This window comes from Erythrolamprus reginae, chromosome 2 (assembly GCF_031021105.1).
Source record: "Erythrolamprus reginae isolate rEryReg1 chromosome 2, rEryReg1.hap1, whole genome shotgun sequence".
NCBI lineage: Eukaryota > Metazoa > Chordata > Lepidosauria > Squamata > Dipsadidae > Erythrolamprus > Erythrolamprus reginae.
In genome coordinates, this window is record NC_091951.1 from 95118921 (window position 1) to 95145711 (window position 26791).

At 43.3% G+C, this 26791-nt stretch overlaps 2 protein-coding genes across 3 annotated transcripts in view; one reads left to right on the forward strand and one right to left on the reverse strand.

Annotated features, from left to right (window-relative positions):
• The first annotated feature begins 1364 nt into the window (after positions 1 to 1364).
• LSMEM2 (leucine rich single-pass membrane protein 2) lies at positions 1365 to 10402 on the forward strand. The gene is made up of 4 exons (XM_070735807.1): positions 1365 to 1386; positions 5838 to 5984; positions 7728 to 7967; positions 9945 to 10402. Exons 1-4 carry the CDS (start codon positions 1365 to 1367, stop codon positions 10076 to 10078), a joined length of 543 nt encoding a protein of 180 aa, XP_070591908.1. The 3' UTR covers positions 10079 to 10402.
• Positions 10403 to 16415: 6013 nt separating this feature from the next.
• The window catches only part of IFRD2 (interferon related developmental regulator 2), a 48343-nt gene continuing 37967 nt past the window's right edge, over positions 16416 to 26791 (reverse strand). For both annotated transcript variants that reach the window (XM_070738762.1, XM_070738763.1), the window contains exons 10-12: positions 22268 to 22396; positions 21713 to 21808; positions 16416 to 18575 (exon numbers count right to left, since the gene is read on the reverse strand). In XM_070738762.1, coding sequence (XP_070594863.1) covers positions 18495 to 18575; positions 21713 to 21808; positions 22268 to 22396 — 306 coding nt within the window. In that variant the 3' untranslated portion in view covers positions 16416 to 18494. The remainder of the gene's footprint in view (positions 18576 to 21712; positions 21809 to 22267; positions 22397 to 26791) is intronic.

A 26791-nucleotide genomic window follows, 5' to 3' on the forward strand; every position in this document is an offset into this window, starting at 1 on the left:
AGGGCCCTAACCAGGGTAGCCTATGCCTGCCTAACCAAAAACAGGCTCCACTGAGTTCAGTGTGACTTACTCCCAGGTAAGTGGGCAGACCAGCCTTCCCCCGCCCGTAGTTTACTTGCAGCTTATAATAAGTAAAATAATAAATATTTACACTAAAATTCCATTGGGGCCCAGATCAGAGAGTTGTGTAGGTGCAGAATGTTTACTTCGTCCTATGCTGTGGTTAGCTCTGGCCCTGCTCCTGCCCCAAGGACTGTGGATGTGGGAGAGACATCCACATGCTGCAGGCCTGTTTTGCCCCCGGTGGAATCTGCTGATGAAGGCTCCTCTGACCAAGAAGACATGAGTGACAGGGAGGAGGAGAGTGTGACAGACAGCTCAGAAGGAGATCAATTATCTAACTCCTTCTTGGATTCAGAACAAGAGTTAATGATACAGCCACGCATGAGGAGAGCGATGCATTGGCAACAACAACTGAGAGATTATTATCAAAGAAAATGAGGCCACCTGTGGTTGGGTGGGGCTGTGGTAATTAGTGAGGCTGCTATAAATAGCAGCCTGTGGGTTTGGCCATTGAGGAGGATTATCTGATCATTGTGTTTCGTGACTGCTTTACTGACTTTGACCTTTTGTGTGCTGATTTTTCCCCACTTTGAAACTAAACCAGAGCAAAGTGTGTTTCACTTTGTGAAAGAAGAAGGACTGTGAATTGCGTCACAGCTGCAAGCTAAGTATCACAGAACTGATAAGGGACTTGTACAAATTACCAGTTTGTTTGGAGACGAGTGCTCTTTGCTATACCAAAAGAGGGCTTGGTTTAAGTGAATTTTCATTATAAAGAACATTGTTTTGAATTTTCAAACGTGTGTGTGTCTGAAATTGTATCTGTGCATTTTTGGGAGGATTCTACCAGAGAGCCTGACAGAACAGTCCTAGAGGGGGCGTAACACAAAATAATTGAAAAGCTCTGCTCTAACCTAAGTGTTCTGATGTCTTCTCATTTTCTCTTTCCATCTAGCATTTTCTACCCATAGGGAATTGTCTCTCACACCTGCAATTCTTTTTTTTCTTCCTCTTTTATTCTCCTTCTCTTTTCAATCATCTTTCCACTATTTGCCGTAGTCTTATATAGTTCATGGTCTCTCCACCCTCCATTTCTTTTCTGACTCTATCAATAGCTCCTCCCTGGGCTCTCTTATTCCTATTTTAAGCCCAAACAGCTGACCCGACAGGCAGAAGCCTATGTTTACTTCCCTATCTGTTCCCAGAGGACCTGATAGGCCTCGCATAGCGGCTTCTGAAAACTTGCCCCCACTTTGAGCTACCTCCAGGACACCGTGGAGAAAGAAGTTGGTCTATATAGGATGTCCAGTGAAATTGGAGAAGGTATGGTCTGTGTGAGGTCCCTTTTGTAGAGCACATACGGTATATTTATCATGCCAAAGGGATGACCTTTAAACCTTCTAGTTCCTAGCTGTGTGCAGCTGTATAGCTGGAAGAGAAAGGCTACTTACCTGTTGTCCTGGGAAGGGAGAAAAAATGTTCTAGGGAGTCGTTTCTAATATTTTCCCTCAAAATATAATGGTCAAACATCCCATTTTTATTGTCAATGGCAAAGAAACTTATGGTATGCAGATAAATATGTGAAGGAAAAAGACCTTGAACTGATTTATAGAACTTTGTTCAGATAAATGTGTTGCTATTACTATGCAAAAAGATAATTGTTATATTGCATGGGCAGTTATTTATCAAATATTTGTTTGTTGTTTCTCCAGCTCAGTTATACATAATGCATTATTATGGTATAAATTTCTATGGAATAGCAGCAGGTGATTGAGAATCCTGATACCCTTTTTTGTTATATTGTTATGTTTGATATGGTTCTGTTCCATTATAGATCCTGCATTACTGCAAATTTCTATAGAATAGTGGCAGGCAAGGGATTCTTTTCTTTATGGCTCTCCAGAAATCCTTTCAGTTGTCATTGACAAAGGTCAGTGCTAGCATTTACCCCTTCTGAAATAGAAGGTACATAGATAGCAATAGCAATGGCATTTAGACTTATATACCGCTTCACAGTGTTTTTACAGCCCTCTCTAAGCGGTTTACAGAATCAGACTATTGTCCCCAACAATCTGGGTCCTCATTTTACCCATCTTGGAAGGATGGAAGGCTGAGTCAACCTTGAGCTGGTGTTAAGATTTGAACTGCTGAACTACAGCTAGATAGATAGTGTAAGTCCAAAACAAAAAACAAAAGGAGTGGGGGGGAGTTTAGCATGGTTTAAAAATACCACCACCACCACTTGCTTCCAAAAACTCAGTACAGTCATGAGAAAGACTAATCCTTTTTACATTATTTTTCCTTGCCATTAGAGCTTTTGCCTACCATGCAATAAATTAGGTGTTGAATGGCACAAAGGTAAAATGAGGCTGGCTTTTATCATGTCATTGTTATTTTTAGTTGGGGTGGGGGGCCATTTCCAGTCCCAGGGCCTCCCACCCATTTATCCAGGATAACTGAAAACCAACGGCATAATTTCTTATGATTCTGATACTCTGTGCCCAAAACAGATGTGTCCCCATTGAAATAAATACATAAATAAATCACATAAAAATTCACAGCCCACCTGGGATTTTGCCCACTTTTTGTGCCACTATTTAATTCAATTTGTGACTCAGGTGAATTAGCATATTTTTAAATTTTTCATAAAATTGTAAAATATGCCTTCCTGGATTTAGGCTAGCATCCTAGGAACCACCTAAATGCCAGAAGGAATCCAACAATCCAGTCCAACATATATTCTTTTTATGTTGCCTGTACATTAAAAACAACAGTTTAAAAAATGTAATGAACTTACTAAACAGTTTTCTTTCTTGTTGCCAAATATCACATATCAGCATAATGCACCTTAAAGAACAACTTAGAAGGCAGGGGTCCCTTCCTACCCCTTGGGCCTAAAGGATGGATGGAAAAATTATGCTTTGTGCTGTTTGGTTACAAAGTAAAGCCATCTTTTTTGAAAGCACCCCTTGAATATTAGCACAGCTCTACACAAACTTAACTTGGCAAGGTGTAAGTAGCTTAAGTTGGAATTTAAAAGAGGGAACAGAAAATGAATTTTTAAATGAGTCTTAGATGATGAAAGAGAGTTACAGGACTCTACAGGACTATCTTAATATTAGAACAATGACAATAAAGACATGCAGCAAAAGTGACAAACTACATACAATAAGTGCCAAGCTGTCAGGTAAACATGAATAATTGAAAAGATTCCGAAGTAAGATACAGCAGGAAACGCTCTCATTATAATAACAATGTGTCTTAAAAATTAATTATAGGAGAAAAATAACAGTTTTAGAACTGTTACAGGATTGTGAGGAAAAATTAACAATTGAGTAAATGGTTTGCGAGTTACCCTTTATCATTTTGGTAAGCACTAACACATATGAAACTGGACTTACAATCCTGGGTCTAGAAAGCTTAGATATTACGATGCCTTAAACATGATCTAAGCATTGCCCACAAGATCATATGCTGCAATGTCCTGCCTGTCAATGACTACTTCAGCGTCAACCACAACAACACAAGAGCACGCAACAGATTCAAACTTAATATTAACCACTCCAAACTTGACTGTAAAAAATATGTCTTTAGCAATTGAGTTGTCGAAGCGCGGAACCCATTACCGGACTCTGTAGTGTCAACCCCTAACCCCCAACATTTTCCCCTTAGACTATCCATGATTGACCTCTCCAGGTTCCTAAGAGGTCAGTAAGGGGCGTACAGAAGTGCACTACTGTGCTTTCCGTCCCCTGTCCAATTGTCTCTCCTATATCTCCTATATCTTTTCTTCCATTCATATATCTTTTCCTCTATTCTTCATTGACATATTTTATTCTTATATCTTTTCTTCCATCCTTTCTTTGATATATATTACTACATGTTTATTCTCTTTAACCTTCATTGTGTATTGGACAAAAAAAATAAAATAAAAAAATAAAAAAAATAAAATATTAATTAGGCTACATCATCATGTGGAGCAGTTCATAAAGTTTGGATATGTTGAGAAAATGCTTTCTGTAGCATACAATTCAACTATGAAATTCACTTCATCAGGTTGTGGTCATATTCATCAATTTGTATGCCTTTAAACAATTATTAGCCCCACATAAGGCTAATGTTGGATAAGGTTATAAATGAGTACCAGTCATTAATTTGCTTAGATTTTTGGGAAGAGAAAGCACCAAAGATCGGAGGAACAATGTTACCTGATTCGCAGCAGTCAAAGCTGTGTGTCCATTGTGCCCTTGAAAAACATGACACCAATTTGAGAACCAAGAGCTAGCTGCCAGGAAACTTATCCCGCCCAGGGATCAGCTGCCAGCTGGGTAGCAATTTGCTCCATTAACAACTATCTCCCTGGCAGAGGTTCAGCAGGCAAAGCTTTCATTCTGACAACCCTACGTGAAATCTATTGTTGTGACAACAACCACTACCTGATGGGTTGGAGTGAAAGAATTGTGTTAAGGAGAGAAAAACGGAAGTTCAGCTAGAGCATCCAGTTGCATCTCTGTCAACAGTTTTACAGACTGACAGCCTTTCTCCAACTCTCTCCAGGGGGGGGGGGGGCTGTTGTGGGGAGAGGAAAGGGGAGATACTGTCATCACTGGCTGTCAGTGCTAACAATAATGTGGCAACGAAAAGATGAGGATTTAAGTCACTAGCTGTCTGGCTGTCTGCCTTCGGAGCCAAATCCACTGTACTCTTCACCCCGCCCCATTGCACAGAGTATTTGGTCCAATAAAATTGCATTCATTCTTTGCCTGTACCAAGAGGCTCCACAGGGTAACATAATAGGCAAATACTATCCTGATGACTCTGATAACAGGAACCAGATTGTTGCTCTTTTCCTGGTGTGAGACTCGACAGCACACTGGGTAGGGTACAGTAAAGGATACGGATTACGACAGATAGGTGCTAACATCAATAGAAGGGGGCAGGATTGAAATGTTTATAGGAATGCGGAATTTAGGGCCATTGGCCAGTTAAGGTCATTCCACACAGAGGCACATAGTTTCAATTTAAATAAAATTGTATTACTGCATTTGCTTTGTGGTGTTGCAGGTTACAGCAAGATGATCCTTCATATGCTGGCAGTTGGCTCGATAATACTTGATTCCAAGTATTATCCAATTTGGATGTATGTAATTTGCCAAGTTACATTTAAAATGTAATTTGCCAAGTTACATTTCCTTTTATCTAAAGGTGAAATGATTTTAGAAACATTACTCATAATTGAATAAATGGGTGAATTCGGTGGTTTTCGACCTCTCAATTGGTTAAAAGCTGCAGGAAGCAAATAGGAAAATTAAAAAAGGACATGTCCCTGTTTTAAAAAGGGCAACAACCTTTCCCCCACCCAGGATAGAAAATTATTGTTCCCATCATAAATCTCCTCCCACTTATGACTGTATTATTGTAACTTGCTACTTGTATCCTTACAATTTATATTAATATTGTTTCCTGATTGCTTATTTGTACCCCATGATAATCATTGAGTGTTGTGCCTCATGATTCTTGACAAATGTATCTTTTCTTTTATGTACACTGAGAGCACATGCATCAAAGGCAAATCCCTTGTGTATCCAATCACACTTGGCCAATAAAGAATTCTATTCTGTCCTGTCCTGTTTTGTCCTATTGTATTCCATTCCATCCCATTCCATTCCATATCCAAATATCGGACTTCAGAGCACAAGGAGACCGAATTTTCAGTCAGTTCTGGAAGAATGTTTGCCACTCACCTGCCAAATGTCCTTTCCTTTTCTGTGCAGATACCAGGATGAAGAAGTCTGCTTCCTCTGATAGGGAGATTGTTGACCATAATGAGATGGAAGACATCAATTTGCACACGGTGGAATCTATTAGTGATCTGCACTATGCCTCCATCAGAAGTGGTGAGGACATCAAGGATTCCGAAGGTATCAAGTAAAGGAATGAATGTTTTCAAGAAGATTTGAGGTTATCTTTTGCCTTTGATTGTTTGAACCAGAGGTGAAATGCAACATGTTCGGCCCAGTTTGTGTTACCGGCAGGGGCAGCTGCTGGGGGTTCAGAGAACCAACAGTGGTGGGCGCACAAGCCCCTGTCCCACCGCCTGGATGTTACCATTTTCTTTTTTTAACCCTCTGTGCATGTGCAGAGGGTGAAAAAGCACACACTTCTGAACCGATAAGGAAGGTAAGTGTTCTATCCTAATGATGAGCCTCCCAAGAAATAGGTCCACACATGAATTTGACAAGATTTAAGCATGCAATTCTAAGAGTTTAATAGCAAGGAGGTTTAAATGTTTTGAAAATGCATCAGAAAGCAAGAAATAAGTCTGTTTCAGTCTGAGCTGTTCATTAGAGTCTCAAACTATAAATCACTCCCTAATATGTCTCTTTGATCTGCAATCTCTCATTACCATGACTCACTCCGAATTGGCAGAAAGCCCAGAAACAGATATTCCACTTCTCAATTTGTAATTAAACATGATTAGTCCAGAAGCTCGATTCGATCAGCCGTCTATCACAGTTGAAAGTTGACTTCTGCACTGGCTTGTCATGAGGCTCACCCTTAAATAGCCAAAAGGCGTGGCCAAGTGTTCTAGAGATCTATTCACACAAGGACCTCCTCCTGCTCAGCCACTCATGCCTTCTGACACTTCTGCATACTCTGGCATCAAGAAGAGGCTCTTGCTTGTCTCCAGAACCACTCACGGGCACCTCTGGAGGTGCAACAGGCCCTGGTTGGCTTTCAGCCTCTGACCCTACATCCTCTCCGACCTCCTCGCTATCAGATTCGGGTGCCAAGTACACTGGCCTTAGGATACCAACCCACACCCATCTCTCAGTCCTCCGAATCCATGAGCAGCTGTGCAGGATGCGGATAGGCCACAACAGTAAATAGATTTCACAGCTGGTTTGAACTGTTTCTTATTGAATTGCCGTAGATTCAGAAATAAACAAAGAGCATCGCAGGATGAAAAAAGCCAAAGGTCTTACTTTTATTAGTAGAAAAAGGCCATGAAGCCAAAAGAAACAAAAGAAGCAAAAGAGTCAACTTATCCTAACTAATCCTGACTATGCCTAAACCTATCCTAAATGTATATGTATACTAACTTATTAAACCTAACTTATTTACAAAGCGCCTTTTATAATAATCTGTTCTCTATGACCCAACGCAGCTAATAGACATGCGCAGTTCTAAATGATGTTGTAATTCATGAGCCTGCCAACATCATAGATAAGGCTGCAGGTATATGATAGATATTTACAGAAAGCCTGTGAGAAGCTAGGTAAAATAATGTGCTTAATGGTGCCAGCCAGAACTCCCCATCTTTTCTCATGATTTCATTCAAAACTGTCTGTTTCTGAGAACATGAACTTTCCCTGAACCATCTAGGCTTACCAGAAATCTGTAACTGCAAAGCCTGAGCAAAACACATGCTAACTTATGCTAACAGTATAATGGGAATTAATAAATATTCCACATGCAGTTTCTGACATATCTGGGCATGCCAATCCATATGATCTTTGACCTTCACAAGGAATACTAGTTTCTGGCAAGTTTGTGTTGACTAAAGCAGATGGCTAAAGAGCCCTGGGATAATCCCCTGACCAAAAATCTTATTATAGTTTTTCTTCCACTTCCATACATTACACACCCTCTTTCTTCTGCAGGAAATAGACAGCCACGGTCCACAACTCCAGGGCCTCCACATAAGGCTTCCTTCAAGCATTTATCTTTCCCAAATGAAGATAACTCAGCCTTTTCCCCAGCCCAGAATTTCCACCTTCTCTCAACTTTCACCTGCTGCCCTTGCTTCAGGCCTGCTTGCTGCCCCACTGCCTTCTTTGCTCTCCTCGGAGTCCTTGTTGTGACCAGTCTTGGCTTAGCAACACTGGCTGTCTACCTGAGTGGTAAGTATGGAGTTACGTGGGCTACACATAACTAAGGAGATAATGAAAAGCTCAAGATAGTATTTACTTTGTAATCGCCGTAGGGAAGAAAGCATTTTAATTGAGTATTCCTTTTGAAGTTTTGATGGGAATTCATTATATGCCACAAAGGTTCTTCTTAATAAGTTAAGAGGACAAACATAGGTTTTTGAATACCCACTTCTTCTAATCACTCTGCTTCTCTTTTCTATTTTCAAAATGTAGCAGCTGATGTAACATTTATTTTTTTCATATCCAATATTTGAGGATGTACAGTAGTACCTCATCTTACGAACGCCTCTTCTAACAAACTTTTCAAGATACGAACCCGGTGTTTAAGATTTTTTTGCCTCTTCTTCTGAACTATTTTCACCTTACGAACCCAAGCAGCTGCTGCTGGGATGGTTTCTTTTTTTCCCCTTTTTTGAAGAAAGAAAAGGGAGGGGCGGCTTGGAGGAGTAAAGATTTTGCATGCTTGCAAAGGCACTGAAATGGTGTCTTTTTAAGAAAGAAAAGGGAGGGGCAGCTTGGAGGAGTAAAGATTTTGCATGCTTGCAAAGGCACTGAAACGGTGTCTTTTGAAGAAAGAAAAGGGAGGGGCGCCCCCCTTGTCTTTCTTCCTTCCCACTCACCCTTTAGCCTAGCCTTGCTTCTTCCACCCGCCCCCTTTAGCTGCTCCTCCCTGCCCTCTGTTCACCTCCCTTCTAAAGTTTGGGATTTTCCGGAAGGATTTGCACACATTATTTGCTTTTACATTGATTCCTATGGGAAACATTGTTTCATCTTACAAACTTTTCACCTTACGAACCTCCTCCTGGAACCAATTAAGTTTGTATGGTGAGGTACCATTGTATTTGAATTTACATTGTTGTGAAATAATTTGGTATCTACAGAGGTATACTTTGGCTCATGTGTTACATAAATCACATGGAACACTCTTCCCACTGTAAACATAAACATGGAAGCTCGTTTTGAAACTTAGCCAGATGCCTTCTTTGCAAATATAATAGGGTTACGAGCTTTTGTAATCCTCCTCCTACCACCAGGAAAGAAATAAATAAAATAACAAACATCAGAATTCTAGGTTCTCCTATCTGGGTCAGCCATTAGGGTTACACCAATTCAGGAAGGCTTTTAGAATGCTGGCTTAAATAAGAATGTATCTGCATAACATTTAAAGCAGTTCACCAGCTTGTGTACATGAGAAGCGTCCTGGGTGGACGGGCGAAGCCTCCTGCTGCCAGCACTACTGGTTCGAACCGGGAGCAGCCCACTGCTGGGAGGGAGGATTACAATTTTTTTGTGTAGATTCTAATAACCAGTCGCAAGTTTACTTTAGCATATTAATATAGCCATTGTGATGTCCAAACCATAGTTTAAAGCTTTTTCCTGCCAATCCAACCTCCTGGGGTTTATTCAAGAAACCATACTGGAGAGAGAGCACTATACCTAGTCAAAACGTGAACCATGAGGGAAAGTGGAATATTTCTTCCCAGAACATTAAATACCTTAAAGTTGAATCAATCAGCTTCCTTGCATTTAGGATGACCCCAATTCCTCTCAACCCCAGTCAAACAGTGACATTTTGACATTAGAAATGGCTGGCTGCTCTATAGTGACCACTGCCTTCTCAATAAGACCAAGTCTTCTTCAGTCTCCCATCCCATTTGCTGCCATGGGAAGGCATTTGCTTCATACACCTAGTCGAGTCTATGCTATCTTCCTCACCAAGATGTAAGATGGGTTTGGACTTCAACTTGTTATCTCTGCTGACCGGCTTTATTGGTTCAGAGACATGGGAGTTTTGATCCAAAATTTGCAAATGGGATAGGGATTTAAATGTAAAGATTGAGAGGTTTGGATATATCGGAGTGACATGTATTCATGTTAAAATGGTGCAGAAAGTGAAGCCCTATAAGCATCCTATATTAGTCGTGTGATTTCTCTTTCTTTTTACAGTCTTACAGCGTGAGTCTCTCCGTAATCTTGCCCAGTGGCTGGAGTCTCAAGAGGAGGCCATCCGGCAAATGAGGGCGGTGAGCTTACAGATATGGAGACAGTTAAATGCCAGTGAGGTGGAGGTCCTGACCTGACCTGAGCCAGACTTCCATCCTTAGTTCCAGAGCAGAAGAGTGGAAGCCAACTCATTGCTTTGCCAGTTTTAAGGAAAAGAAGAAGGGTGGCTTGGATGATCTGATCTCTATAAAGCCAGAAGCAGTCCCACAGAAGTACTGAAGGGTCTTTGAGTTGCCGCAATTTGTAGGACAAATACAGGCCCTCTTGAGATTGTCCAGGGAGGTCACTGTGGGGCAGGTACCTGACCAGGCCTCCAGCGGCATAAACATATGCTTTGTTTCCCATTGATTGCAGTATTTTAAGAGCTGCTATGAGCATTTTTCAAAATGCACTGCTCTATTTGATATGTATTTTTCTAAAAATAAAAAAAATGTTGCACATAGGGATGTGTTTGAAGATTATAATTTAAAAGCTTCTTTGATCTTCAGGTTTTGCTGAAAAAGGAGTTCCATCTATATAAAAGTATATACTGTACAGAACAAGACTTGGGCACAGAATCCAGTTATTATCTTGGGTTAATAAAAAGAAGAAAAAAGCATTTGCTAACAACCCTGAAAACATTAAGTATAACAGATGTCAGCCCTACAAGCAAAGCTATTTCCTACCTGGCTTTCCACAAGTTAAGACAGGGATAGGGATAATCCTGTAGCTCAAACAAAGATTATGAATATGTACATATTCATAGGGAGGTACAATTTCCTACCACTAAACTTAAAACTTGTTTTAACCCTGCTGTTCTGTTCGAAAAAACTTCCTAATGTTATGTTCGGGTCACATACGACCCGGACCAAAAACTCTTCATTTGAAGTGCTTATGTTTGGTCAATTTGAAAACTTTTTTCACTTGGAAAGTAGTCTGAACATTTCTGCACACAATGATATGAAAATTGAAATGAAAAAAGTAAATCTTATTGGTTTATTTTGTGGATATATTGCATGCCCCCCCGTTTTTGTGAATTTTTTCAATTTATGGATAGTTTTGCTAGCAAAATCCATTCTATTTTATTAAAGTTGGTGTGGGATTGGTAGCTTGAACATTTCTGAACATAATGATATGAAAATTGAACTGGAAAAATTGATGCATATTGGTTTATTTTGTTGATGAAATGCATGCCCCTCCGTTTTTTTGAAATAGTCTTCACTTTATGGATAGTTTTGCTAGCAAAATCCATTCTATTTTACTAAAGTTGGTGTGGGATTGGTAGCTTGAACATTTCTGAACATAATGATATGAAAATTGAACTGGAAAAATTGAAAAAATTGAACTGGAAAAATTGACAAAAATTCACAAAAACGGGGGGGGGGCATGCATTATATCCACGAAATAAACCAATAAGATTTACTTTTTTCATTTCAATTTTCATATCATTGTGTGCAGAAATGTTCAAACCTGTTTCCAGGTGAAAAAAGCTTTCAAAAAGACCAAATATAAGTACCTAAAATGATCAATTTGCAGTCCGGGTCAAATAGACCCGGGAACATAACATTAGGGAGGTTTTTTTTTTCAGCAAGAAAGAAACCCCCCACCCCCCAAAAAAAATTCTCATAGAGAGAACCCCTGAAATGATGAAAACTCATGGAATTTCAAGTTTCAGATATGCAGGGAAAATGTTTTACAGGGACTCAAACTTGGTTTCGGGTCACATACGACCCGAACAGAACAGCAGGGTTAAAATAGAATACCTGTTAGAACAGACCTGGGCAAGATGCAGCCCGAGGGCCGGATGCAGCCCACCTGCTGTCTCTGACCGGCCCGCGGAGGTCGGTCCAACTTTTCTAGATAAGAACCGTGTGTACAAGATATAATATATAATATATAATTATATATAGAATATAGAATATAATTATAATTTATAATAATAATATAATTAACTCAGTTCTACCCAATAATATACAGTATTGGGTAGAACCGAATTAATTATATTAGTCTGGCCCTCTAAAACCATCCCAATTTCTCATGCGGCCCTATGGCAAAATTAATTGTCCACCCCTGTGTTAGAAAAATGCCCGTGGGAAAATTTATTGCCTGCCGATCAGTTTCCGGTCACAATTATAAATGTTGGTCATGACCTTTAAAGCCCTACATGGCATTGGACCAGAGTACCTCCAGAACCGCCTGCTACCGCAAGAATCTCAGCAAGTGATAAGGTCCCACAGAGTTGGCCTTCTCCGGGTCCTGTCGACTAAACAATGTTGTTTGACGGGTCCCAGGGGAAGAGCCTTCTCTGTGGCGGCCCCGGCCCTCTGGAATCAACTCCCCTCGGAGATTAGAACTGCCCCCGCCCTCCCTGTCTTTAGTAAACTACTCAAAACTCACTTATGCCGCCAGGCATGGGGGAGTTGAGGCACCTTTCTCCCAGGCTTTTTTAAATACTTTTTTTTGTTTGGTATGAATGTGCTGTTTGGTTTTTTAAATAATGATAAGGTTATATATGTTTTTTTAATATTAGATTTGTTCCACTACTATATTGTTTTTATTACTGTTGTGAGCCGCCCCGAGTCTTTGGAGAGGGGCGGCATACAAATCTAATAAATAAATAAAAAATAAATACATTTATTTATTTATTATCTCTATTTCTAGGCTGCCCTTCTCCAACGACTCAGGGTAGCTTACAACATAGAAATAAACACAAAAACATAGCATGGTAGAAATCGAAGCTAAAATGGACCAATTAAAAAATCTAAAATCCACTAGACATATTAAAATAGCAACCCTAAAAACCCATAGTAGTTCTGCTTTCTTCTTAAAAGAAAGTTCTGCTTTCTGCAGAATTTTTTTCCCTTTATTCAATGATTTCCTCCTCAAATTAAGAAAAAAAAATTATGCAAGAGATGTCCAGTCTCTCGACAGTCAAAATTAGAAAAGGTCACAGAGACACAAGACCCAGCAGCCACACAAATTCAAATCTTTATTGTCAGAGGATAACATGTGTCCCATGAGATTGGCTGAGCCTCCCTTCATGCACCTCCCCAACCCAATACAACTCACAAAGATAAAAATTAAAAATAAAAATTCCTGACCCAGTGAATCCTACTAACACACACAAAATCCTACTGCTCCATGTGAGCTTATTGCACATTACGCCAGGCCCACAAGTCAATTGTACTATGTTGTTGTAGTTATTTTCAATTCAGAAGTCTGACAGCCCATGGATAAAAACTGTCCTTTAGCCCAGTGTTTCCCAACCTTGGCAACTTGAAGATATCTGGACTTCAACTCCCAGAATTCCCCAGCCAGCATTCGCTGGCTGGGGAATTCTGGGAGTTGAAGTCCAGATATCTTCAAGTTGCCAAGGTTGGGAAACACTGCTTTAGCCTGTTTGTGTGGCTGGCTATGGTTCTATAACTCCTTCCCGATAGTGGGAGGGTAAAGAAGAGCTGATCAGCGTGTGAATCATCCCTGAGGATTTTCCTTACTCTTCTAAGGCAGCGAGCCCTAGCAATGTCATCTAGGGGTCTCAGGGGACAGCCCACAATGTTTTGTGCTAGGCTAACCATCCTTTGTAATGTCTTTCTATCCATGTCAAGCCGGCATACCACAGCGGCTTGACACTAGTCCTCAGTAATGCAATGGGTGAGGACACTTTCTGTTGTGGACTGATAAAAGGACGTCATTTGTTGTTCCACTTTTTTTCTCAAGACCCTGAGGAAGTAGAGTCTCTGTTGGGCCTTTCTGGCCACCTGGATCGTATCAATTTTCCAGGTGAAATCTTTCCTGAGGTAGACTCCCATTGTTTAAATGAGGAAACTTTCTCCACACAGCCCCTCTTGATGTAAAGTAGGGCAGGTTCCTCTCTCTTCTTCTGAAAGACTAACACCATCTCCTTTGTCTTGCTGATGATCAGGTGCAAGGTTTTCCCCCCCAAGCACCAGTTTGTACTTTCATCTCTACCTGTAATAAGCGCCAGTACAGTGGTATCATCTGCGAACTTAATGATCACAGTGGATGGGACAGGCAATACGCAATCATGCATGTACAGTGAATAGAGACAGAGCATACAGCCGTGTTCAGGGAGAGTGAATATGACAGGCCCAGCCCTCACTGTGACTAGTCCCTCAGAAAGTCTTTGATGCAGTCACAGATGGAAGAAGAATCCAAGTCAGCCAGCTTTTTGAAAAGGGCGCTCAGTAGAATGGTATTGAAGGCTGAACTATAGTCTTTCAAAAGCATCCTGGAAGGTCTTAAGCATAAAACGTATCAGGAAAGACTTAATGAACTCAATCTGTATAGTCTGGAGGACAGAAGGAAAAGGGGGGACATGATAGAAACATTTAAATATGTTAAAGGGTTAAATAAGGTTCAGGAGGGAAGTGTTTTTAATAGGAAAGTGAACACAAGAACAAGGGGGCACAATCTGAGGTTAGTAGGAGGAAAGATTAAAAGTAATGTGAGAAAATATTATTTTACTGAAAGAGTAGTAGATCCTTGGAACAAACTTCCAGCAGACGTGGTTGGTAAATCCACAGTAACTGAATTTAAACATGCCTGGGATAAACATATATCCATCCTAAGATAAAATACAGGAAATAGTATAAGAGCAGACTGGATGGACCATGAGGTCTTTTTCTGCCGTCAGTCTTCTGTTTCTATGTAACTATAGTCTATGAAAAGCATCCTGACATAGTTTCTGGGTTTCTACAGATGGCTCACTATAGAAGGTAAAGCTGTAGCCATGGTGTCTGTCAACCTATTCCCCTTGTAGGCAAACTCTACAGACTTACTTTTGTTTCAACTCCTTTTGCTTTTGTCGGCACCTCCCTGATCGGATAACAATCCATGGAGATCCTAAATGCCTCACCATGCAGTTCAGTATGTTGTGGGATTGCTGAAATTTGCTCGTCATTCCAGATTGACTTGTGAGCCCAATGTTTAACAGCTCTACGTGGATGTAGGCAAATTTTGCCCCTTGCACTACACTTTGCACAGACATCCATGCACACATTGTTGCAAGCATCACACACTAATACTAGGAGCTTGAGGTCGCTGTGTGTGAACATGTGTTGCAATGGATCTCCAACTTGTTGACTCTTCTGCCATGTGACCTAGAATGGTTCCAAGGCTGATTTCCAACCTTTGTTGACTTTTCCCCCTGACCTAGAATGGCTCCATGGCAGATCTCATTGGAAAATTGCCCCTTTATTTGGAAACACCTTGGACTGACTTCAACCTGCTTCAACAGTAGATGGAGACTCCACAGTGGAGTCATGTTGTCAGCAAACGGCAATCAAGTGTCTTCAAGTTAGGGTAAGGAAATTGTGTGGGAGATCTCTCTTTCTGCAATCACCATTAAAAATGCATTGTGACGTAAGAATATGCAACTGGTTAGAAGCAAATGCAAAGCCAGCAAAGAGCTGCATGTACATTTGAAAGAGGATACCCTCTACTCTTGTTGTAAAATAGAGGATAGCAGCCATTGTGAATGAGATCAAGTTAACAGGAGGGTACTTGCTAACACTTTGATGACCTTGGCAGAACTTGAAAGGCTACATCTTGGTAATCTGGATGGGATGCCATCAGGAAATCCCAGGGCTGTATTTAAGGCAGGGAAAAGGCAAGATACAGAAAGCTGTCATAAAGCACTTGCATGATGTTGGAAAAATTACATGGGGATAACTATGAAATGGCTCAGGGGAGTCTTTGCCTTGAGATTTTTTTTCCTTTTGAGGCTATCTACGACTAAATTGTTGTTATTGTTTCAAAATCAATCTCTCCCACCCCCTCAGTCCAACTCACCTCACAGGATTCCTGTTGTGGGGAAATCAGGAGTATGAGGTATGTTTGCTGCCTTGAGTTACTTTAATAAAGGAGGGATACATTTCTAATAAATAAAAGTTGGTATTTATCGAGGAGACATTGAGAATATACAGGCATTTTTCTGAGTATCATCCTCCTGAAAAAAACAAAACAATTTATTCCTATATCTAATTGCTAAGCATAGTCTAAAGTCCAGGAGATCAACACAGATTATTCTTCTGAGAAAAACAGGCCAGGGAGGCAGCATATTAGAGAAAAATCCAAATAGATTTTCTGAAAAAAAGAATCTTATTAACCATTTACATAAGCGCTACATTTGTGTTCCTTTCAATGAGGTTTTCTGAGAAGCACGGAGGTTTAGCACACTGAATATATGTGCATGCTCTGTGCAACCGCAGTGTTTCTAAAATTAAGGTATGTTAGTGCATCTCTAGTAAAACAACTTTGCCTTAGACACAATGATTTTGACCGGGATAGGGTACCAAACTGGAAATGATCCGGGATAAAGAACTGTGTGCATGGGAGTATAAATATGCCTCAGCACCCATACAATTTCCATTTCCATTTTATGTGATTTAAAAGCATATTAAAAAAATGAAATAGAAAGCAGATGCCGTAGAACAAAGTTCTAGCACCATATTTATTTAGAAGATAACTTTTGAACTGCACAATGACCCACTGGGATGTCAGAGAACATGTTGGGGGAGAACATAAGATTCACCTTTGGGCATATAGGTTGAGGTGACTGATCAACTTAACTAATGTAGCCATTTTGTAGACAGACTAATGTTCTGGTGCTGTCATGGCGACAGACTAATGTTCTGGTGCTGTCATGGCACATGTGCCACAGGTGGCCTGCTGAGCCATATCTGCTGGCACAGGCACCACTGTCTTAGATCAGCTCCAACACACATGCGCATGCCAGCCAAATGATTTTCAGTTGGCCCCATCTCCTTCCCTGGAGTTTCCAGCAGCCATTTTGAGGTCAGTAAAGGGCTCGTGAGGAGGCCCTGGGAAGGTGTTTCTGGTCTCTGTGGGGTGTGTATGTGGAGGAGGCCATTTTCACCCTCCCCAGGCTCTTAGAAAGCTTCTCAAGCCTGTGGGGAGAGTGAAAAACAGAGCTTGCAGTCCCACCAGAAGTTGGGCAAACGGGCTGTTTCTGGCCTCCAGAGGGCCTCCGGGGAGGGGGGAGGCCATTTTCACTGTCCCAAGGCTCCTAGAAAGCCTCTGGAGCCTGGGAAGGGTGAGAAATGGGCCCACCATGCCATCGCGTGCCAAAAGCAGGGGTCACACATAGGGGTCAAGCACACATGCATGGGATGCATTGTATGAGTCTCCACTTTTGGCACATGACGGCAAAAAGATTAGCATCACTGTCCTAGTGTCATCATTTTTCTCAGTATGTACTTCGGACATTTCAAAATTACAAATGTGTGCCCCCAACTCAGAAAGGTTTCCTAGCCTAATATTTGAACATTGTGTTGTTACATGTGCAAAAAGCCGGCTGGCAAAAATCAAAGTGAAAAGTTAGCCAAAAATGAAGTAGTTACAAAGTGAAGCACCACTGACATGGCATTATGGGGTTTTTTCCCTCTCCCACTCCAAAATGAATGATAAAAACAAAACTAAATCAACGGTGGTGTCAAAGGCCTGCTGCTTTTTTTTTTTTTTTACCAGACCACAGGCTAGATGATTTCCTCACAATAGGATCAATTCTTCCTGTCTGGACCAGTGTTTCTCAACCTTGGCCATTTGAAAATGTGTGGACTTCAACTCCCAGAATTCCCCAGGTTAAGAAACACTGGTCAGGACAAGAGAGAAATGCTCAGGCCTACCAAACCCCCCAAACACCTGAGGCCCACCTGTTTGGCGTCTCCTTTTGTCATCAAACTAGAGTAGTTTCCCATTAAAATAAATAAGAAAGTGAGGAGCAAAGCTGACTCCCAAAGAGCAGAAAGAAAATGACAAATGATGATAAATAGGATACAATAATTTGGCCAACAATGTTTAACCAATTGTGTTAATAGAGAAGAGGTATAAATTCTTCATTTGCTATCAAGTCTAACTTTTAATCATCTACACTGATCTCTAAAGTACATTTCATCCTTCTCACAGCAAAAACACCAGAGGGGAAAATCCCAAGGCACCCATCCTCAAACCAGTCCTTTCGCAGCCTCCATTTTGGATGCTGCTGTTGATAACCTTATCCTAAAACCACCTTCTACACCAAAGTCCTCACTGGGAAAATTCACAATTGCAGGAGGCAAAGGGAGAAGTTTCAGTCTTTGATTAATACATTCAGTAATGGAGATAGGGGGAAAGGGGTTAAAAAATTACTGGCTTAAAAAAAGCAGCAGGGGTGAGAGAAATATCTCCCCACCACCTAACCTCGCTTAAATTTTTTGGTTAAAAAAATAAAAATGGCGCCTGCCCATTGTCATCCCACCATAATTCAAACATCCAAGACATTTAAATATTATTCTGTACATATATAAAAGCCCCCAAAGAAAGGTGGGGGTTGTTGAGGGGGGACAGGGCCCAAGCCCAATTTTTCAATGGGTTGAGGCCATGTGGGGGGCTTCTGCCTCAGGATCTCTCCACACTTGTTCACAGTGGTCCAGGTCTGTCGTAGTTCATTGGCTTCTATGGAAGGCAGGAAGAGGAGAAGGGAACAAGTTCTCAGAGGACGTCAGCTCGCTTATCTCGAACACGGCTCCTTGCTTTCGTTCGGGCTTTGAAGGCAGCTGAATTATACAGGTGCTGGGGCAGCCAGAAGGAGAAGAGACATATGTCAAAATTAGCTCGGAAAAGTGCCAATTAATTAATTGTAGTTAATTTCTTCAATTTCTATGCTATCCAACTCCCTAGGGCAAAATTGGCTCTTCTATGACTTGTGGACTTCAGCTCCCAGAATTCCTGAGCCAAGCATCCTAGCTCAGGAATCCTGGGAGTTGAAGTCCACATGTCATAGAACAGCCAATTTTGCCTACTCTTGCCCTAGGGGCCATGATGGCGAACTTATGTCACACGTGCCATAGGTGGCACACGGAGCCATATTGGAGGGCATGCAAGACTTTGCCATATTTTAGCTCCAACACGCATGCGTGCGCTGGCCAGCTGATTTTTGGCCTTGGGAAGGGCCATTTCACCCTCCAGACACTTCAGAGAAGCTTCCCTGAAGCCAAAAAAAAAAATCCCAACGGACAAACCAAAATTTCGGAAAAATGTTCTTCTGGTTTGCTATTGTGCTGATTTTGCCCAGGAGTGCAAAGAACAGCACAATGCGCAAACCAGAAGTGCGTTTTCTGAACTTTAATTTTGCCGTTATGTTGTTTTTTGCACTCTGGAGCTTTAGGAAGCTTCCCTGAACCCTCCCGGAATGCAAAAAACAGCACAATAGAACTTCCAGTTTGCCCGTTTGGCCATTTTTTTCACCTACCAGGGTTCAGAACGGCCTTGCGCATGCATGGGGGAGCAGCGTGGAGGTGTGTGCGCATGCATGGGGTGTGGGCAGGGGTGTGCACACGCACACACACAGCTTTTGAACATTTTATTGCCCAAATCGCCACAAATCCCAGTGACTGGTGAGGTCCCACAGAGTTGGTCTCCTTAGGGTTCTGTCGACAAGACAATGTCGGCTGGCGGGACCTAGGGGAAGAGCCTTCTCTGTGGAGGCCCCGGCCCTCTGGAATCAGCTCCCTCCTGGAGATTCGCACTGCCCCCACCCTCCTTGCCCTCCGAAAGAGTTTAAAAACTCATCTTTGCCACCAGGCTTGGGATTTTTAGATCTTCCCCCTGACCAATTAATGTTTTCAGTATGATTGTTGAATGATTGGTTTGATACATTTTCTTTTAATTAGAATTTAATGATTGTTTTAATGCATTATTAATTAGATTCATATTATTGTTCTGTTTTTGTACATGTTGCGAGCCGCCCCGAGTCCTTGGAGAGGGGCGGCATACAAATGGAATTAATTAAATAAATAAATCCTAATAAAGGCTCTTAACAGTGTTTGGTCAGATTTGTTTCTCCAGAGTCATTCTTGACGTCTCTTTTGGCGCTTCATCTCCCGGAGCTCTTCGGTAAACCATGGAGCTTTCCTGGATTCACCGCCATGGAGAGGTCGCAAAGGCGTAATCCAGTCCAGTGCCCCAGATGTTGCCCTATTCCATGCTGCCGCCGGGGACTCCGACAGATTGTGGACAAGGGAGTCAGGTATTTCCCCAAGCTCCCTTTGGAACCCTTCAGGGTCCATTAGGCGTCTGGGGCGGTACCACTTAATTGGCTCCTGCTCCCTGCGATGGGGGAGTAGTGCCTTAAAGTCTAACCTCAGCAGGAAATGATCTGATCATGACAAGGGAGAAACATCAAGGGAGAAACTGCCCCTACTCTACCTGCCTTCCGTGAACTCCTTAAAACCCACCTTTGCCGTCAGGCATGGGGGAACTAAGACATCTCCCCCTGGGCATGTTTAAATTGTGTATGGTATGCTTGTGAGTGTGTATGTACTATATGGGGTTTCTTTTTAAATCTTAAATGTTTTAAATGTATTCAGATTATTTATGATTTGTTTTTCTCTGCTGTGAGCCGCCCCGAGTCCTCGGAGAGGGGCGGCATACAAATCTAAATAATAAATAAATAAATAAATCTATACCCCTTAATTCCAGATCATATCTCCACTCCCCCCAGAGGAACACTAGGTCAAATGTGTGCCCTTCCCCTATGAGTCGGACCCTGAACTACTTGGGACAGGTCCATGGTTGTCATGGAAGCCATGAACTCCTGAGCCGCATCCAATGATTCACCAAGTGATGGTAAGTTGAAGTCCCCCAGCACCATAAGCCTGGGGAACTCCACCACCAACCCGGCTACCGCCTCTAGCAGCACAAGCAGGGTTGTAATGCAGCAGGAGGCAGGTACATCAACAACAAACCCAACCGAACCCCTGAGTCCAACCTCAAGAGGAGAGATTCACACACAACAAACTCTGGGGCAGGGATCCTGCAAGGACAAAGACTCTTCCGGACAATAATTGCCACTCCTTCTCTGGAGTTATGGCTGATTAAGAACACTCAAGAGGTGACAAATCATGGTTTAAGTCTACCACGCCAAAAGTAATTTCTCTTGTTGTAGTGACACTGAACATCTGCATCTTGTAGGACATTCCTCATTATTAACATAATTCTGAACCCAAGAAAGAACAGGAAATTCTGCAACAGTACGGACAGAGTAGACTTGCTGGAACAGCAAAAAGATGTTTAGATGAAACATTTTCATTAATTTCTTCAACTAGTAAGATTACCATAAATCCTAAGGATGGTGGTGGCGGGGGCTTACAAACAAATTAAAAACAATCATAAAGCATGTCAAGGACACTCAAAATTACATGGCAGCTGAGGACACCAATCAAAGTACTGGTATGTCCCCTAAAGACAAACTCTGCCCTAAAGCCCAAGGGAAGAGTCAGACGTACTAAATCTAACTAAAGGGCAAGAGGAGCAAGTGATTCCAGAGGAATAGAAGCTTCTGGAACATTCATAAGGCACAAAGACAGCAGTTCTCTCTCCAATTGCCCCCAATACCTGGTTTTTAAATAATAATAAATTTATTGTCATTGTCAAAAACAACGAATTGTCATTGGCAACGAAAGTCGTGTGACACCCAGGGACCAGTCCCACCATACATAAAATCAGAATAGATAAATTTAAAAATAGAATAAAAAATAGAATGTCCCACCCACTACAAATTCCCCACCCTGAACCATTGCTGACACATTGCTTAAAATGAGAAGTCTTTTATTTTACACTGACATCTTCCCTTTTGATATCAGAGGAAACCGAGTCTGAACAAACTAAAGGAGAAACCTCTAGAAATATCAGCAGCGTTGATGACCTACCTTCTCAAAGCGTGAGATCTTACTCGCTTTAACAGTGGCCGCATCCAGGACTAGTGGCGGTCCCAGTTCAAATGTGTCTCGTAACAACTCATTGTTCTGGGGTGAGAAGTACAAAGAGAAAGGAAAGGCCCATTAGATCAGTGTTTCCCAACCGTGGCAACTTGAAGATATCTGGACTTCAACTCCCAGAATTCCCCAGCCAGCGAATGCTGGCTGGGGAATTCTGGGAGTTGAAGTCCAAATATCTTCAAGTTGCCAAGGTTGGGAAACACTGCATTAGATGATACACTGGGAGAGGTTGCTGAAAGAAGCAGAGCCCTAGAGCTGAAGATCAGTTTTGCGTCACACTCTGGTGGTCCACTGTTGAAACCTTATGCCTGTTTCATCACCCACATTTAAACTGAGCAGCAATAATTAAACACCACTGAGTCAAGATTAGTTCCTGATGATTGTATGGATCAATACTTGCCATCTTGATCGCCATCCCATAATTACCCAAAGCTGCCCAAACTAATATCTTCCTGGTAAAACCACACACATTCAACATCTCCTTACCTGCAGGTGGTGTCTGACACCAGAACCAAGAGCCTCTTTGAAAGCATTGTATGTTCTTCTCCTTGCCCAGCTGTCCACATACATGCATTCCAATCCAAACTTGATGGTCTCCTCATGGCACTCCCCGTTCTGCAGAGGGAGAAGAATATGTTCTTCGGGATTTCAAAAGAAGATCTTTCGTTAACCCTGCCCACCTCGCTACTGAACGGCGACCCTTAGACTCAAATGCGTGGAAAGCCCTGGATGCTGGAGCGCAGGGACAAACATCTAGGACAATGATGGCGAACCGTTTTTTCCTCAGATGCCAAGAGTGTGCACTTACACTATCGTGCATGCATGAGTGCTCACACCTGTAATTCAATGCCTGGGGTGGGCGAAAACAACTTCCCCCACCTCCTGCAGGTCCTCTGGAGGCAGGAAACGGCCTGTTTCTCAACTTCTGGTGGGCCCAATAGGCTCGTGTTTCACCCTCCCCAGGCGCCAAAGGCTTCCCTGGAGCTGGCGGAGGGTAAAAATGCCCTCCCCATCCCACTGGAGCCTTTCTGGAAGCCAGAGCCTATTTTTGAGCCAAGGTCCAGGAGGGAAGTGTTTTTAATAGGAAAGTGAACACAAGAACAAGGGGACACAATCTGAAGTTATTTGGGGGAAAGATCAGAAGCAACATGAGAAAATATTATTTTACTGAAAGAGTGGTAGATCCTTGGAACAAACTTCCAGCAGACGTGGTTGGTAAATCCGCAGTATAAGGGCAGACTAGATGGATCATGAGGTCTTTTTCTGCCGTCAGTCTTCTATGTTTCTATGGCCAGCGTACACGTGCACGTTGGAGCTGAGCTAGGGCAACGGCTCGTGTGCCAGCAGATATGGCTCCGCGTGCCACCTGTGGCACCCGTGCCATAGGTTCACCATCACTGATCAAGGTTTTTTCTTTTTAAAGCTGTGCAAGAACTTACCAAGGAAGCTTTGAACAGTTGCAAAACAGCTTTATGCAAATACCCTAAAAACGGAATAGTATCGTACAGCCATGTACCTAATATCTGGGATGGGTATTATGACAAAGTTGTTTTGTGATTGTGTTTTGCTTCTTTTATCACGAGGCACACAAAGCACAAACACCTTTCCCTCAGCTTTGGATGGGAAGGGAGGAAATAGGCGTTGATTGCTTACCTGAACGCCTCTTCTCGTACGGTGAGCGGGTACAGCAGTCACATGGGTTGCTCATGTCCAATCCGGTGGAACTGAGCCTAGTGTTAAAAAAGCTTGCTGGATCCGCCCCTTCCCCAGAATTCGCGAATCCATAGACTAGGCTCAGCTGTGAAGCTCTGTAGTGTTCAACTCTCATTGTTAGAGGAAGAAAGGTTATAGGAAGGTAAAGAAGACACATACAAGGGCGGGAAGTGACTGCTGTACCCGCTCACCGTACGAGAAGAGGCGTTCAGGTAAGCAATCAACGCCTATTCTCCGTACTGAAGGAGCGGGTCCAGCAGTCACATGGGACATACCCAATAGATGGTCCCTAGGGTGGGATTAGATTGCTATCGTGTGAGATAACGGATTGGAGTACCCTTCTGCCGAAGGCAGCGTCCGCTGAAGCGTAAGAGTCAATCTTGTAGTGCCTGATGAAGGAATTTGGCGAGGCCCAAGTGGCTGCTTTGCAGACCTCCTCCAACGGGGCTTGAGTCGCCCAAGCGGCCGAGGTGGCTGCGCTCCTGGTGGAATGCGCTGTGATGTTCCTTGGAACTGAGAGGGAGGCCGACTCGTAGGCCTTAGATATAGTCCCTCTGATCCAACGGCCTATTACTGTTGAAGACACTTTGGCACCCATGACTCTGGGGTGATAGGCTATAAAAAGTGCTTCTGACCTCCGAAAGGGTCCTGTGCGTTGGATATAGATTCTCAGCGCTCTAATGAGATCCAGGGTGTGCCATCTAATTGCCAAGGGATGGTCTCGTTGGAGGCAGAAGGAAGGTAGGACAATATCCTGAGTTCTGTGGAACATGGAACTGACCTTGGGTAAGAAGGTGGGGTCCAGTCGCAAGACTACCTTGTCCTGATGAAATTGACAAAGGTCCTGCCTGATTGAGAGGGCAGCCAGCTCCGAAATGCGTCGGGCAGAGGTAATAGCCACCAGGAATGCTACCTTAAAGGATAGGTACCTGAGGGACGCCGATTTTAGGGGTTCGTATGGTGCCTGCGTGAGGGAATGGAGAACCCGTGGCAAATCCCAGGAAGGATACCTGTGGACCTTGGAAGGTCTGAGGTTGGCTATGCCCTTGAGGAATTCCTGAACTTCTGGAAAGGAGCGGAGAGGCTGTCTGCGGGGCCCCGCTAGGACAGAGGAAATGGCCGCCAGATGACGCCGGAGGGTGCTGGTGGAAAGTCCCTGATGGAAACCTTGCATAAGGAAGGAAATGATTCTGTGTATGGGGATGCACAGGGGAGAGAGGCCTTCCTGTAGACACCACTGGTGAAACTTGGACCACGTGTGGTCGTAGATTCGATTGGTCGAACCCCTTCTGGCCTTTAAAATGACCTCCACTGTATCGGGGTCGTGGCCACGCAGTTCTAAGTCTCTCCTGATAACAGCCAGGCGGTGAGGTGGAACCACTCCGGGTCTGGATGGAATGAGGCCCCCTGCCGCAGCATATCCCCCGAAACGGGGAGTCGCCAAGGGTCCTGGACGGACAACTGTTGGAGATCCGCGAACCAGGGCCGGCGGGGCCAATGAGGGGCGATCAAGATTACTCGGGCCCTCTCGGTGAGGACCTTGTGAATCACGTCCGGGAGAATTGGAATTGGAGGGGATGCGTAAAGTAGGCCTGGAGGCCATGGGCTCCGGAGGGCATTGATTGCTTCCGCTCCCGGGGATGGAAATCTGGAAAAAAAGCGAGGGAGTTGGGCGTTCGCATTGGTCGCGAAGAGATCCAGAACTGGTAGGCCGAATCTGAGGCTGATTTGATGGAACAGGTCTTGATGGAGGTTCCACTCTCCTGGGTCTATCGTTGCTCGGGATAGCCAATCCGCCTGGACGTTGAGGCTCCCCGAGATGTGGTCGGCTAGGAGCGACCGAAGATGTTTTTCCGCCCAAAGGCCTAACTTGAGGGCCTCCCTCATGAGGGCCTTGGATCTCGTGCCCCCCTGTCTGCAGATATGGCTTTTTGTGGCAATGTTGTCAGTGAGAATGAGAACGTGCCGGTTGGGAATGCGAGGAGAGAAATGCTTCAGAGCCAAGGAAACGGCTCTTAACTCTAGCCAATTGATTGGCTTGGAAGCTTCCTCCGGGGACCACGTGCCCTGGGCTATCATCCCCTGGGCGTGGGCGCCCCATCCCGATAGACTGGCATCTGTGGTGATGACAAATTGATCCGGGCACCTGAACGGGGATCCTTTGTCCATGGCCGGAGACTTCCACCACTTGAAGGATCTGCGAACGATTGGTGGTATGACAATGCGACGACTTGAGTTGCTGTGCCCCGATCTCTGAAAGGGTAATAGGAGCCACTGTAGTTCCCTAGCATGAAGGCGAGCCCAGGGAATGATGCCTATGCATGACACCATCTTCCCCAAAAGGGAAGACAGGGTTACTATGGATACTGAAGGATGAGATAAAATGCAAGAAATTAACTCCCCTATACTGAATTTTCTCTCAGGAGAGATAAAGACCTGGGAGGATTCTGAATTAATAATGGATCCCAGGTGTAAGATGGATGTGGAAGGTTGGAGATGACTTTTGTCAAAGTTGATGGAAAATCCATGGTCCTGAAGAACTGACATGGTGACAGAAAGGTCTGTTTTCACTTTCTCTAGGGAGTTCCCATGAATCAAAATATCATCAAGATAACATAAAATGTGAATGGGAGACGCCCGGATATAGGCCGCCAGGGACCCCAAGAGCTTTGTAAAGACCCGAGGGGCCGAGGAAAGGCCAAATGGCATCGCCCTATACTGGAAATGCCTGCCCTGAAAGGAGAAACGTAAAAATTTTCTGTGACATTTGGCTATAGGAATGTGGAGGTAGGCCTCAGTGAGGTCTAAAGAGACCATGAAATCTCCCGGGTGGATGGCGGCCAAAATGGATGATAAGGAGTGCATTTTAAACTTCCTATATTTGATGAATAGGTTCAGCTTCTTTAAATCCAAAATAGCTCTCCAACCTCCGGAGGATTTTGGAACCATAAATAGGATGGAATAAAAACCTAGACCCCTCTGACCGGGGGGAACCGGTTGAATGGCTCTGATGGACAATAAGTGGGAAATGGCCTCCTCCATACGGTTACAATCTGAGGAGGACCTGGGAGAAGGGCAGGAAATAAAACGTTTCGGGGGGGGAGAAACAAATTCTAAAAGAAGGCCTGTTTGAACAGTGTCAATGACCCAGGGGTCCTTGGAGGTGAGACGCCAATTAGAGGCGAAATGGGCTAGGCGACCACCTATGGGAATCGAGGGAGAACTACCATCTAGGTTTTTTTGAAGCCCTGTTAGAGGACGCTCCCCTTTGGAAGCGAAAACCTCTGCCCCTGGAGT